The sequence below is a fragment of the Lepisma saccharinum genome, chromosome 7, assembly GCF_977018435.1.
Source record: "Lepisma saccharinum chromosome 7, izLepSacc3.1, whole genome shotgun sequence".
Classification (NCBI taxonomy): Eukaryota; Metazoa; Arthropoda; class Insecta; order Zygentoma; family Lepismatidae; genus Lepisma; species Lepisma saccharinum.
In genome coordinates this window covers 40,479,181-40,494,479 of record NC_139235.1, presented here as the reverse complement: position 1 = coordinate 40,494,479, position 15,299 = coordinate 40,479,181, and the positions used below count along the sequence as shown (strand labels likewise).

At 38.6% G+C, this 15,299-nt stretch overlaps 2 protein-coding genes across 3 annotated transcripts in view; one reads left to right on the top strand and one right to left on the bottom strand.

Moving 5' to 3' along the window:
* The window catches only part of LOC145989821 (endoribonuclease Dcr-1-like), a 145,353-nt gene extending 137,905 nt beyond the window's left edge, over nt 1–7,448 (bottom strand). The window contains exons 1-3 of one of the 2 annotated variants that reach the window (XM_083125190.1): nt 7,279–7,448; nt 2,930–2,995; nt 2,435–2,550 (exon numbers count right to left, since the gene is read on the bottom strand). In XM_083125190.1, coding sequence (XP_082981316.1) covers nt 2,435–2,550; nt 2,930–2,989 — 176 coding nt within the window. In that variant the 5' untranslated portion in view covers nt 2,990–2,995; nt 7,279–7,448. The remainder of the gene's footprint in view (nt 1–2,434; nt 2,551–2,929; nt 2,996–7,278) is intronic. The other variant, XM_083125191.1, reaches the window with a different exon arrangement.
* A 340-nt stretch (nt 7,449–7,788) lies between these two features.
* Nucleotides 7,789–9,107, top strand: LOC145990206 (protein mago nashi homolog). Its single transcript, XM_083125872.1, has one exon. It carries the CDS (start codon nt 8,200–8,202, stop codon nt 8,644–8,646), a length of 447 nt encoding a protein of 148 aa, XP_082981998.1. The 5' UTR covers nt 7,789–8,199; the 3' UTR covers nt 8,647–9,107.
* The last annotated feature ends 6,192 nt before the right edge of the window (nt 9,108–15,299 follow it).

Genomic DNA, 15,299 nt, shown 5'->3' with positions numbered 1-15,299 from the left:
ACCGGGTATCGAACCCGGGACTCCTTGATTACAGCTATGGTTCAAAGAGTAATAAATTATACACATTTACAGAAACTGCAACATTCACAAATAACACAACCCCTTTGGAACTAGGGTTTGATTGATTTCTTTAGTTAGCTTCTCTGCCACTTTCGGCTACTTGCAAAACTGAGGATGAATGGTGATATGATGAAATTGAAATTGATGAAAGGATAATCACACATGGACAGCACATAACACAAGCTGCAGAGAGGATCGTACTGGCTGTGGATCCAGACGTCAGAGCCTCGTCTGTAAAATGCAGCCCAGCCAGAGTGTACTACATGGAAGAAAGTTTGACACTTAGGTACTTTCTGAAAGGGTCACTCCTTACACCCCAATACTAGGGATGAAACAGACTAATCAGCAATATATTGAGATCATCTGTTATTTCTATGAAGGTCAGTCAATAAAGAATGAGAAAAAAAATTATTACCCCTCACACTATTTAATACTGAGTAATGAATTCATTTACTCTTTATTGACTAGCATTATCCTGATTTTCACAACCTTTTAAAAAGTTTGAGTTTTAGTTTTAAGGCCACTTTATGCACAGAAAGGCTAATCGGGACTGGGCCTACAGTTTACAGTGGGATCTGAACAACTATGGGCCTCCCCCAGGTATCGAACCTGGGACCCCTTGATTACAGGCGATGATGCTACCACTGCCCCATCTTTTAAAAAAGTTCCACTTATACACTATCTACCAAAAAGTAATTGGCCACCTGTGATGGTGGTTAATTTAGTATCTAATTTAATTTGTGTGGCCTTCATGTTGTTCAGTGAGCAAGAGAACTACTTGTGAAAGAGATGGCGAATTGTGCAGAGCTATCAGAAATTTGATAAGGGCATAATTGTGGGCTGCCACTACGGTGGGCTGTCTAGCAGGGCCATAGCCGCAAAGTTAAACAGGCCCAAATCAACAATGGCATTTGTGCTTCGTAAGTGGAATGTGCATGGACATTGTGACGATGGTGAACGTTCCGGGCAACCGAAAAAACTGGCTTACAGAGATCGGAGAACCCTAAAACGTGAAACTGTCAAAAACAGGACACAGCCGATGGCTACCATCAGACAGGAGCTTACGGCAGCAATAGGGGTGTCAGTTTCCATTGAAACATTGCGAACAAAGGCCCACCAACTCGAATATTCCGGAAGAGCAGCAGCAAATAAGCCGCATATCACCAAGGTGAATAGAGCTCAGCATCTCAAGTGGTGTTTGGACCGTTGCAACTGGACACTGGAGCAGTGGAAAGCGGTTCTGTGGAGTGATGAGTCGAGATTTGCATTGTTTCGGTCTGATGGACGTATATGGGTATGACGGCTAACCAGGGAACGGCTTCTACCAGAGTGTATAGTGCCTACCAGGAGATTTGGTGGTGGTGGAGTAATGGTGTGTGTTTGTTTCTTGTACTACGGTGTGGGACCACAGGTGGTTGTTCGTGGCACAATGAACTCGCAGGCATACTGTACAATACTAGACAATGATATGCTCCCAACCTTGTGGCATTTTTACGAAATGGACCCCTGTTACTTCCAGGATGACAATGCTAGGTGCCATGTTTCGGAGGTTACTATGCAGTGGTATGCCACAACAATGCTCACCTATTGGTCTGGCCTGCAACAGAATCCTGATCTCAATCACATACAACACCTTTGGGATGTATTAGACTGGCGGGTGGGGTCTCGGGAGATGCGGCCAAGTTCCATTGTCCAACTGAGTGAGATCTTGCAAGAGGTATGGCGACATATTCCAATGGCCGTCCTCCACAAACTTGTCGAGAGCATGCCTGACAGGGTGGTTGCTGTTATAGCAGGAAGAGGTGGCTCCACGAGGTTCTAACAGGGTTCGCACCACCAGACAACCATTTTGTACAGGTGCCCAATTACTTTTTGGTAGATAGTGTATAATACATATGAAATAGCTACTAACAAGGCTTTCTTAATGCAAACAAGTTTGTTTCCCCTACTTCTATTAACTTCAGTAACCGCTTCCATCATTCCCCATCAGAACTTGACATCTTTGTTGTTAAAAGAACCAGGAAAAGCTATACTCTGTGTGCCATAAGAACAAAGTCAATGTAAACAAATACACATAGAGTCTGAGAAATCCTACTGGTTATTCCAACTGAAGGTCTGCTGGAATCTTGTACGCACTAATAAGTGGTAATGCCATGCCACTCAATGTAAGTTGTGGGACCTTATATTATGAGCTATACAGCTATGAGCAATACACTCATGGTCAAAATAATATCAAATAGGAAAGGAATTATTTCTCAGAATGGAGTGGATGGAGAATTGGTGCATGAGTAAAAGAAAGTGTTTCATACATTTAAGGACACCTACTGAATGTTCTAAAATCATAAAAACAAAAGCACAATCATCAAATACCTACTTGCGAAGTTCATTGGCCATTTCTTGGATTAACTTCATTGCTATGAAGGATTTTCCTGCGCCTGTGCCCAGGCAAACGATAATATTTCTCTCCTTCGCTGCATCCAGTAATTCCACCTAAAAGGGGAAGTAAAAATCACATATTAGATTCACATACAGGGTGGAAAGCTAAATTCTAAATGTTTAAAGTAAGGTAATGCCAAGGAAAATTGAAATGGTTGTACTTAATGTCTTGTCATTTTCACTTAATTGATAAACTAAAGATTGAAAAATATTCTAAACAAACACTAACACAACACATTCAGGAATAATTATGCTCAAATTATAATCAAACTTGTAATCAAAATACAACATGCAATATCCAAAGATGAAGCTGAATGTCAATATGATTATCAAAAACAGGATCTCACATTTTCAGCATTCTACACAATAAATTTGGAGGAATCTTTGTTTAATAGTTCCACAAACACAGGCTGGAAAGCATTACTGGACTAACCTGATACTCTCGAGGTGTGAATGCTTTTGTGTGAACATTGTCATTGAGATGATTTGCCATTTACACCTGGAAGAAATATATATATACATATTGCATTCTTGATGGCAAAAATATGTGAATTCAGTTATACAGGGTGTTCAAAAAGTCACTGCACTCAGACTTTGAAAACATGCTACGAGGGCAGTAGGCAACATGAGTTGGCAACGTTTGTAGGAGGGAAGGGTATAACCTTGATGAACGAGATGACATCATGGGAGAGCTGTGCTCCTATTACAGCATCCGGTGTGAGTCAGACAAATGCAGCTGGTCGACAATGCATTTTCGCGAGCACAGTGAATCACTTTGTTAGAAGCATATTTTGAGTGTAAGTCATATTTAGGGTGTGTGGAGAAATGGAGATATCTATTCCCTGATGATCCGACGCCAAGATAAAGCGCAGTGTATGATCTCGTGCAACGATTTTGTGAAACAGGCTCCGTGCATGATTCACAACGAAGTGGTCGTCTTACAAGAATTTGTGCAAGACTTGCAGCAGCGAATGTTGCGATTCCCATTAAAATCAATACGACGTTTGTCACAACAAGTTGGATTAACACAGAAGGCTTATCAAAGTAGCCAAGTTTCACGCGTATTGTGTGAAAGTCGTTCAGGAGCTGAAACCGGCAGATACAGAGAAACGTCGCAAATACTGCCACTGGTTCCATGCTTTCACACGCAACAATGTGGCCATTCTGGAAAAAACTTTTTCACCGACGAAGCCTGGTTTCACCTTAGTGGATACATAAACCCTCAGAACACCCGAATGTGGGCAACAGTTAATCCGCATGCCCTGCATGAAGTACCACTGCATTCGGAACAAAATGGGATCCGGTGTGCATTTCATGACGAAGGATTGTCAGACCCCTGTTCTTTGAGAACACAGTCAATCGTGACATGTACAGGGATTTGGTGCAACGATTTGTTGCTTTGTTGGAAGAGGATGAGCATCAATGTTGGTTTCAACAAGATGGAACAACGTGCCATACTGCAAACGAGACCATGGATATGTTGCGCATGTTTTTCGGGAACCACAGCATCTCCAAAAACTTGTGCCCCTCCCCCAATCTCACATCCAGATTTCTTTTTGTGGGGGTTCTTAAAAGAAAGAGCATATAAAAATAACCCTCCCACTCCGACACACAATTTATGACAGTATTGCAGCAGGTTCCAGCAGCAACATTCAGAAAGGTGGCACGGAACATGTGTAAGCGTGTAGACATGTGTTTACAGGAACCGTCCATAGACAGACCACCTCATAGTGTTTCCATACGATTGTGTTGTGTTTGGACAGGTTTCTTTGGTGGACTTAAATTAATGTGCCACCTTGTTCATGTCATCGTGACCATTGCCATTACAATATTATGCACCTTTGGTTTACACATATTTTGTGTTGTACAAGAACTAGTGCACTTATGTACATATTCATTCAGTTGCCATGTGTATCACATCCTCCACAATAAATTGTTCAAAAGTGAGTGCCAGAACTTTTCGAACACCCTGTATTTACACAACTAGAAGTTTCAGAGGACATTCATTAACTATGGTTCACCTGATTTGTCGCTCCAACTGTAAACATAATATTAATGCTTCAATAACCATACACCTGCCATCAGCAAAAACTAACACAAAAAAAACAGAAATAGGCAAAACCAGCAACAGCAGTGTGTTAAACTCACTATTTTTTTTTTTACAACGGCCAAATTTACAGTTATTCTGGCTTTAAATTTGCATTTACATTCCCCTGAATATGAACTTAAGCCTATACCAGATATAAAAATCTGGATAAATCCCTAACAATAGGTACCTCATATAAATTTTAAATTTTTTTTATCCATCTTGAATCTTCCTCAGATATTGACAGGATTTTTATTTAATTTCCACTCTAAATCTCATTTTTGGCTAACATAAAAAATTAGAAGGATATAGAAAATGCATTACCAGTTCGATCTCCACCGAACACTTCTCACTCATTTATTTGTCATCTTTAACATTGGTACTTACCTATTCTGCACTGCGAAAAAGATTCTTTAAGGTGGCATTTTGCTTTTTTCATGAAAATAATTTCAATTTTTCACATTAACAGTAATTATTGTTCTTCCTTTTTTGGCTTCTGTAACACACAATATGGTGGGCACAGCTTGAGACACGTGGTGGATCAAGTGGGTATGCAGTGTTTCCAAGCTTCGTAACCGAAAAATACCTGAATAGCCCCACAAACCATTGACGGATAGCCCCACGAACCATTTCCAGCAAGCTTAGGTTAGGTTCGGTAAGGTTAGTCAAGCATAGTTAAAATTGTGTTCATAAAACAATGTGATACAGCTTTTTTTTTTAAAAAAAAAAAATCACCTTCACTTCTTGCAAAATAACGGCGTGGTTGGAAACACTGACTGGGGGTTACGTCATGAAACATACGGAACATCGGGTTGACAAATACAAGAAACAGTCATTGTGCGTCGGAGATATTTTTTTCTTCAAAAATACATGAATTCCCGGTCGAATAGAATTTTGCAATGGAAGAAAATGCCTCCAAGAAATTTCAGAATGCTACAGAAACTCATTTCCGATTAAAATTTCAGTATCCGCCAAACATCTGAAATTCCTTTGAATTCTTGAAGGTATCATTTCGTTTTTTTCACGCAAATTATCTCAATTTTTGACATATTGAGTAATTCTTGTTTGTTCATTTTCGCTTGTGTTACATGCAATATGGCGGACAATTGACTAGCGTTGTCCATGATCAGTGGTTATGCAGTGTTCATCGGAAACCTCACGAACCATGCATGGATAGCCCAAGAACCATGCACGTAGCCCCACAAACCATTCATACATAGCCCCCACGAACCATGCATGGCAAGGTTAGGTTAGGTTAGGCAAACAGTTAAAATTGTCATATTCTTGGAAAACAACGGTGTGGTTGGAAACAATGATTGGGGTTGCATCATCGAACGCATGCAACAATTAATTCACGTAGTGGAAGGACATAAAGGCAACAGCTTTAGTGGATTGGAGACACATTAATCCTCCAAAAATACATGATTTACCCACGAAATAGATTAACGGATGGGGAAAATACACTTCCACGACCTTTCAAAAGTGTACGGAAAGTCAGTTCGGTAAGTACTTTCTCCTGTAAAATTGAAGAAATACGTTTTTCGGACACAAAAATTTTACCAGATTTCTTACTTTTTACAGAAGAAAGTACTTACGCAAATAATTTTCTTTAGCGTTGTTGAAGTTCGGGAATATAATTTTGATCCATTTTAATGCGAATTCATGTGTTTTTCTACGAAAATCTCTCCGACATGCCATTGCTGCTGCCGCCATTTGCTTTCTGCACGAGAGCACAATGTTCTGTGTATTAGATGATGTAAACCCCGTAGTCAGTATTTCAAACCACGCAGTGTTTTCACTATAAGATGATGTGTCGAGGATGCGTCATGAAGTTGTTGCTGGGTGTGGAAGATGCCGTGGAACTTGTAATTCAACACGGAATCTTGAAGAAAGAAGTAGAATGCAGAAAATGTGGAAGTGCATGCAAACTGCACATTGGACAAGATGGGAAATGGATGTACATCTGTACAAAGAGAGTACAGGGACATGGAAAGTTAAAATTCAAAAGAATTCAGTGCATTTTCTTTCATCGAGAAAAAATGATGATGTCCGTATATGCTAAATTGAACGAAATGAGTGCTAATGGATTTTAACCTAACCTCGTCCCCTTAATGGGTCGTGGGGCTATCATGAATTTTTCGGACTAACGTCAATGATTTTTGGGGCTACCCATGGATGGTTTGTGGGGCTAACATGAATGGTTTGCGAGGTATTAGCATAATTTCAAATCCGGGCACGAAAGTAGGTATTTTTCGGTGAACAAGGTTGCAACACTGAATGCACACTCCAAATCGACAAAACACTGCCACAACGCGTGATGAATGGGTACGCTTTCGCCATATTGTGTGTGGAAATAAGGAAAAACAGTTAAGTGCTCGGTAATGTAAGAAATAGACATTAGTTTCGTTAGAAATTCATTATTTCACCTAAAGAAATGTTCCGCAATGCAGAATAGTACGCTAGCAAAGTAAAAAAGTGCGAAATAAATGATTTATAGGTGTCTCACCTATACGAAAGTAGTACCCGAATTTACAATACCGGACCCCTCCCGATTTTCGTAATATTTCGTATACAATTGTTTCTTGCACTGCACCGTTTTTTTTCTAACCAGCCTTTAAAAAACACACCACCTCGTATTTAATTTCCATGCCTTTTTTTACAAATTAGAATGAGTAACATGTATCAAAACACACTACCTTACTATGCACTTGTATTTATAATTATTGTCTCATTCACTTCTTAAAAGCAACTGGTTTAATGCTAATTTCCAAATTCTTCTTACATTCATGATTTATGCAACTCGAAGCTTTTTTGAATTATTTACATGTAACACAATAACTTTTCACTTTCATCCGTCGTAAATGGTAAGCAAAAAAGCAAGCCGGGAGTAAGCTGTGACAACTGACAAGGTTTACATGCACAGACTAGAGAATATAATCTCACAGGGGCAGATCCTGGGGTAATCATGATGTAGAGAACAATCCTGTTATTATTTTTCTCTTTTAATCATGTAGACTGTGCTGCCACTTGTTCTTGTTCTCCTGTAAAATAGATATTTTTATAGTAATGTATCAACGCTCACACTAGTTATGCCGCAACCTATGTTATTGTTATTTGGAAAGAAAAACTTGAATACAGTGTATGAATTACAAGAAAGAATACGCACAGAGTCTCCTGCGTCCTTCAAATTGTCAAATTAAGTACGCCAAATAGAAATAAAAATATTAGTTTTGGAAGAAGTTTTGAATTTAGCCAAAGTCCCATCATATGTAATAAAGAATATGTATATAATAATATATATGATGTAAAATAACAAATATATTACGAGCGTCGAGCGGAACTTGCTTTTTGTTGAACGACTAAGGTTATGGGGGAACGATCACCTAATGTGCAATAGGAGCATCGCCCGTTCTTTCGTTTACTTTTACATTCGCGTCCTTTCGTGACGGACGAAGCGGACGCTGTTAAATATGTTAATGAGAAACAATTTTAAGTATTGCCTCTAGTGTGTTTATTGTTAATTAGAGCGTGGAAACTCTAGGTGAACTCAAGACATTGAGCATCGGTCAGTTTAATTTCTGTGTTTCTCTGGAGCATTAGTGTGTTGGATAGTGGAAATGAGTTCCAGTACCGATTTTTACATCCGTTACTACGTTGGACATAAAGGTAAATTTGGACACGAATTCTTAGAATTTGAATTCAGACCAGATGGAAAACTGAGATACGCTAACAACTCTAATTACAAGAATGATACCATGATCAGGAAAGAAGCGTATGTTCATCGATGTGTGATGGATGAACTAAAGAGGATCATAGAGGACTCTGAAATAATGCAGGAAGATGATTCAGTTTGGCCACAGCCAGACAGGGTTGGAAGACAAGAGTTAGAGATCGTTATAGGAGATGAACACATTTCATTTACAACTTCAAAAATTGGGTCGCTTGTTGATGTCAATCAGTCCAGAGATCCTGAAGGTTTAAGATGTTTTTATTACTTGGTACAGGATTTAAAGTGCCTTGTATTTTCCCTTATCGGCCTACATTTTAAGATCAAGCCTATCTAAGTGTGAAAAAATATGGGGAACATGCATTTATAAGAAATACATTGAAATGAGACTAAACAGATGTGCTTTGGCATTTTTTGCTTCGTCAATTTTGTTTTTAAAAGTGATTATTTTTATTTATTTATGCTTGCAAGAACCTTCCACAATACTGTATGGGAAATAGTTGCACGCTTATTGTGTTATAAGTGGGAATATACTAATTCAACCATTTTACTACAAGGAAAAATCCAAGTAGGACCATTTGTTGCAGTGGATCATAATCACCTCATGAGAAGTATTGTGCTTATGTTAGCAATGTTTTGTTTTGTAAAGAATTTGGTAATGATTTTTCTTTAATTTGTGATGTGCATACAGTAACTTCTATTACTCCAACAGTATTTTTGAAAAGTAACCTGAATGTAACTTTTCTTTACAATGTGAAAAGGTCAAGGAGTGTGTGATTTAATAAATTAGATCATTTAAGTAAATGTTACCTTTTTCTTTTGTAATTTGTACATTCGTGATTTGTATTTCATACCAAGGCTCCTCTATGCACATAGCTTCACAGGTTCAGAATTAAATGTCTCAAAATGTGACAACTTTATGGAACGAGTTTACACTGCCGGACCACTCTCCAATTTCTATGAAATTTCGCCTACTCACTAGTTGTGAACTCCTAATCACGAATCTGCATGTAATAATTGGCGGTCGAGTATGGAAATCTATAAAAAAACTAAATAAACTATGTTTCATTAACGTAACCCTACCATAAGAACAGTAGCTCCATGGAAGACGTCATTTTGGTGTCACTTATAGCATAACACTTTAGCAACATTGTGTTCTGACGTCACGGGAGAGAGCTTTTTCATGCAAGACAAGGTAATAGAGTACTATTATAGTATAAGGGAAACACCTATAAATCATATTTTTTACATTGCTAACATATTTTGCAATGCAGAACATTTCCTAAGGTGAAATAGTGCATTTCTAAATAAGATAATGTCTATTTCTTACATTTACGAGTACTTACTGTTACTTCGATTCTGTAACACATTATGGGGGCGATAGCGTACTGGTTCAGGGCACGTTGTGCGAGTGTTTGGTCAGTTTATGCAGGGTTGCAACCTCGTTCAGTGGAAAATACCTATTTTCGTGCCCGGATTTGAAATTATGCTAATACGTCGCAAACCACTGACGTTAGCCCCACAAACCATTGATGTTAACCCCAAAATCCATTGATGTTAGCCCCAAAATCAATTGACGTTAACCCCAAAAACAATTTTCCTGTAAAGTTAGGTTAGGGAAGCATAGTTAAAAAAAGAAAATTAAAAATACTCGACACGTCATGTTCTAGTGAAAACATGGTGAGGCTGAAACACTGACTGTGGGGTTGCATCATCTTAACACACGGAACATTGTACTCTTGTGCAGAAATCAAATGGCGGCAGAACAAACAGCATGTCGGACAGAGAATTTCTCCAGAAAAGGACATGTTTTCGCATTAAAATGGATCAAAACTAGATTCACGAACTTCCACAACGCTACAGAAAATGGTTTCCATAAGTACTTTCTCCTGTAAATTTGAAGAAATCCGTTTCCCTTATACTATAATGTTAACGGTAATAGTTCTCTTATTAATTTTAATATTAATTTTTCTTTTTATTTATGCTAATGGAACCTAACCTCATAGGCATTCTGATGTCAATACACAAGGTATCAAGAGTGTTGTGCGTAAAGGAAGACCGTTAACGAATTGTGAAAGAAATGTGGTTCCGAATTGCTGTATATGGACTATCACCGTGGTAAATCACAAGGTTATTTTACAAGTTCTACACGTAAATGTACAATTTTCACAACTGACCGCCAAATATGAACTACAGATATGTCATCAGGACACCGAAATTAGTAAGTAGGCGAAATTTTATAGGAATTGGAGAGTGGTCCGGTATTGTATATCCATACAATATTTATACAAGACTGTGTTCTTGCAATCAAGTGATCAATGGTTGACCAACCATTTGAAGCGTTTGAATCAAGTGGTTTCAGATTTGATTTCTAGTGTGCACATTTTATTGGTTGCAATTCATCTTTAAGAATTTTAGGAACAGTTCAGATTACTCGCATAGTTTACAACTGATGTGTAATTCATTATAATTTTGGGCTTTATGAAAGGATTTACACCAGTGATTACCAAACACCTTCATAACAGTTTCTCATTCTTTCCCCAGATAACCCCTAAATTTTTCATAACGGCATAAGTTACTGTCGTTTCAGCGCTAAATTTATTCAAATTATACTCCCAGGTGAGAAAAGTCTGGACAAGTCTTTTAAGCCCCCTCCTATTTGCTTGTCGGAGAAGGTCATCAGCGGAAACTTAAAGAGTAGTTATTTCATTTATTTATGTTCTTTACCATACATGAAACCTCCCATACATTTGAATCCATGTCTCAAGTCAATTTTTTCTTATTTTTTTTAAAAAAAAGCTTTTTTTCTCTTTAATTGTGTGTTTTTCTTCAGTGATGGCAGCTAACAACCTTGAGTGAATTTGTAACATCGAATTTTCATGCCATTTCTTTGTCTTGGGCTTTGCTTCACATGATCCTTGGAACATGAACAAGTGATATCTTCGCTTGGAGGCCACATCACAGAGAAAGTGAGTGTGTGCATGTGCTCCCAAATCTCTACATCAAGAAACATGTTCATTTGCTTGAAGTAACCATAAATTTGCAACCAATTTCTACATATAAGAAGTAGTGTACTCTATGCAGTTTTTAGATAAACTTTCCCACAGTCCTAACTACTGGACAGGCTACCAGACAGACACAGTGGTAAAATGAAATTTGAAACTTGAATTAGAATGAAGAGAAGTTTAAAAGAGGATGGCCAAAAATAATAATTTTTGTAATGTATGTTTTTTCATTGTTTTCTGGCCAATGGGCATGTTTTTCACTGCTATCTCCATTCATCTGATCATGTGCGTTTCATTTCACTTCATATTACTGTAGGGTCCATCCAATTTATTGTCATGGATCAGCTGTCCTGCTTTCCAGGACTCTACCTGTTAACTATTCCTTCCAGAGCATCTTGCAGCAGGTAGTTCCTTTGTGTCCCAGCCAATTTTTTTTAACATCCAATGCTGCTCTTTTTTCACTACTTCTAAGGATTGTAGCTGCTTTTCCTCACTTCTCTCTAGAGTTCAGGTTTCTGCACTATATATTACTCACAAAATGCTTCATTAGTCCCAATTCTTTGTTCAATGGTTCAAATGTTGCTTCTTCCATGTAAGAGAGGAATATTGTAAAACATGATAAGACAACCCTATAGGGTATTTTATTCTGTCTTGAAATGTGACGGTTATCTTGCACTCTATGATCTTTGGAATATAATTTGAAGATTCATACTATCATGCACACACACAAGAAATAAAGTTAGGGCTCCATGGGTTCTAATTAAAAATTAGCAAATAGATTTTTTTGGTTACAAGAGGAATGTACTGTGCACGCAGACCATAAAATTTTCAAAGCAGGGGCCAAAATTTGTAGTTATTTTTTTTAAAAAAAAATTGTTCACAGAACCCCTAATGAATCACTGCAGCTAAGAATGGTACCAAGGTGAAATCTTTTAGCAGAGTTTGGATCGAGGAACATGATGCACGTAATGAATTAATTCAGAATGGGAATATTTATTTGCCAGGGTGAAACATGCACTGTGGAGAACACGTAGTACATGTGACTGTAATTACACAATGTAATATATTACTTTTGGATGCAAAGTACGAGGGTCACTATTTATATTTTGAGCCTAACAATGAAAAAACAGGAATTTGGCATTGAAAACTGCTTTATTGTTTTTCTCCTTTATGGTCAATACACTTTTGCATTCGTTTGAACCATTTGTCAAAGCAGTTTTTTCCAATCTTCTTAAGACACCTCCATAATATGGTTTTTGAACGCATCAAAGGCGTCTTCCGCCGGCGAAAATCGTTGTCCACGGAATTTATTCTTGACATTCGGGAACAAGAAGAAGTCATTGGGTGCCAAATCAGGACTATACGGCAGATGACCCATCAATTCGATTTTTTACTGTTCATAAAGTCGGTTGTTAGACGAGATGTGTGACAGCTGGCATTGTCTTGAAGAATGATCCGACGGTGTTTGTTTGTTTTCCGTATTTGACCGAAGACCTCTGGCAAACAAATTGTTGTGTACCATTCAGAGTTGACCATTCTACGTTCCTCTAAAGGCACAGTTACCACATGACCAGTTTTCCCGAAAAAACAGGCGACCATTTGTTTCGATGTGCTTCGAGCGTGAACAACTTTTGTTGGATTGGGTTCATCTTGAAACACCCATACAGTCGACTGCTGTTTACGTTCTGGCTCATATGCATATATCTATGATTCGTCACCTGTTACAATCTTATATACGTCTTTTGAAGCACCACGATTGTATTTATTGAGCATTTGTTTGCACCAATTGACGTGAGCATCTTTTTGAGTTTTTGTCAAATTGTGTGGGATCCAACGAGAACATACCTTTCTCACAGCTAAATGATCATGTAATATTTTATATATGCTGGTGGAACTAATGCCTATGGTTGCCTCAATCTCACAGTATGTCACATGACGATCTTGCAGTATTAGGTTTTGCACAGCATCAATGTTTTCTTGAACAACAACTGATTTTGGACGACCTTCGCGAATCTCGTCGGTGAGCGAATGGCGGCCACGATTAAATACCACGCCACGTTATACCAGCGTTTCACGTGGCAAAGGATGGGGCTTCATCGCCAAATGTGGAAGTAAGTTGATTGATGCACTCTTGTCTTGATAATCCACGTCAAAAATCGCAAAAAATCATTGCACGAAAATGTTCACGAGTTAATTCCATTTTATTGTTGTCACGCAATCTCCAAGGCAACATAAACAACACAAATCAAGCTATTGACAAAATATTGGAAGTACGTTATGGTGAATAATGCCAGACGATTCCATGCAAACGTCAAATTGCACCTAACTTTAATCAGTGTTGCCAAGGCTCAAAATATAAATAGTGACCCTCGTAACATACCAAACTGTGCCTTTAACATTTTGAAGTGTTCACCTATTTTTATTTATTCGGTTAGTTCACAACTTCAATCTAGTACAGGTGAGTCTTCATATTATGAAAGTGCTACATTTTAGCTTTTTTTTTTGGGGGGGGGAGGGCATACTGATAGGGAGGGCCATGGCCCCATACTCTCAACCTTAAGCCCACCTTTGTGACAGTGTTCAGTGGTTCAAGCAAAAAAGTGTAATCAATAATTGAATAATTTATTCTCTAACCAAATCATTATCAGAAAGCAGAACAATCCAAGTGTTCATTCAAACGCAATAGGTTGTAGAGTACAACACACATGCTTTGTATCTGCCGTTGCGTAGATACCAATTTTCGTTTCGTCTCCCTGTGTCTTAGCATCACGTGTTCTACAGTGCTCGCCAACCTTCACCATTGTTGCCATATTGTCATTCCATTCCTGGACACAGCCGTGCAAACATCATTGAAAACAATTGAATAGCACTCCAGCTCGTGGTTCACACCGTTTGGCAGGGATGGTAATGTGGCAATATAACATGGTGAAGTGGTTGCTTCTTTTATGCAGTGCATGTTCATTGGCTAGCTATTAACTAGTGTTGCCAACTGTAATGATGAAGCACTATTTCTGTCACACAAGGAGAAAGGCAGGTAAAGTGACGGTGAGTTTTGTTGGATTTTATGCACCATATTTTTATTTTATACTAAGTATTTGATCGGTTTGACATTGTGTGCATGTATGTGAAAGTGTGTGTTTGTTAATGAACGTTAAATTCCATAATGCCTCCAGTTCTGTCAAAGTTGAAATCAAAAACCTTGCATAGCCAAGCTCTGGAAATTCTAAGCAACGTGCACGAGTTCATGAAGGAGGAAGCCAGTCAAGGTGTTACCATCCCAATAAAGAATTTTGGCAAGATAGCAGCGGCTACGACTGGAGTTCCTGAACGAACAATCAGGACTATCATGAACGAAAGACAATCTCTTGAGATGTCAGAAGGCCCCTCCACATCATTCCACACTCCCAGAAAAGAACGACAAAGACCAGTGACCAAATCGTCAGTGGACGCTTTCGATGAAAACGTTATCCGTAGGTGCACATACAACTATGCTCTGCGTGAAAATGAAGTGCCAACATTGAAAAAATTGCATGTCAAATTACAGGCGGACATAAATTTTGACGGAAGTCAAGAAAGTTTGCGACGTTTGCTGCAAAAAATTGGATTTAGGTGGAGGAAGACACAAAACAATAGAACCATTCTGAGAGATATTCGCCTTAAAAGAACACTGTTTTTGAGGCAAATAATGCACTACAGACGACAAGACCGACCAATAATATACATGGACGAAACTTATTTGCACAGCACCCACACCACATCACTTTCTTGGTCGGATGACTCTGGAAGAGGGCTTCGGATACCTTTGTGTAAAGGATGGCGCCTGGTAATAGTTCATGCAGGAGGCAAGAATGGATTTGTCCCCAATGCCCTACTCTCATTCAAATCAAATACCAAGTCAGGAGACTACCACGATGATATGATTAGCAATAACTTTATGAAGTGGCTCTGTGAGAACCTGCTCCTAGCCTCCCCGATGGCGCAGTGG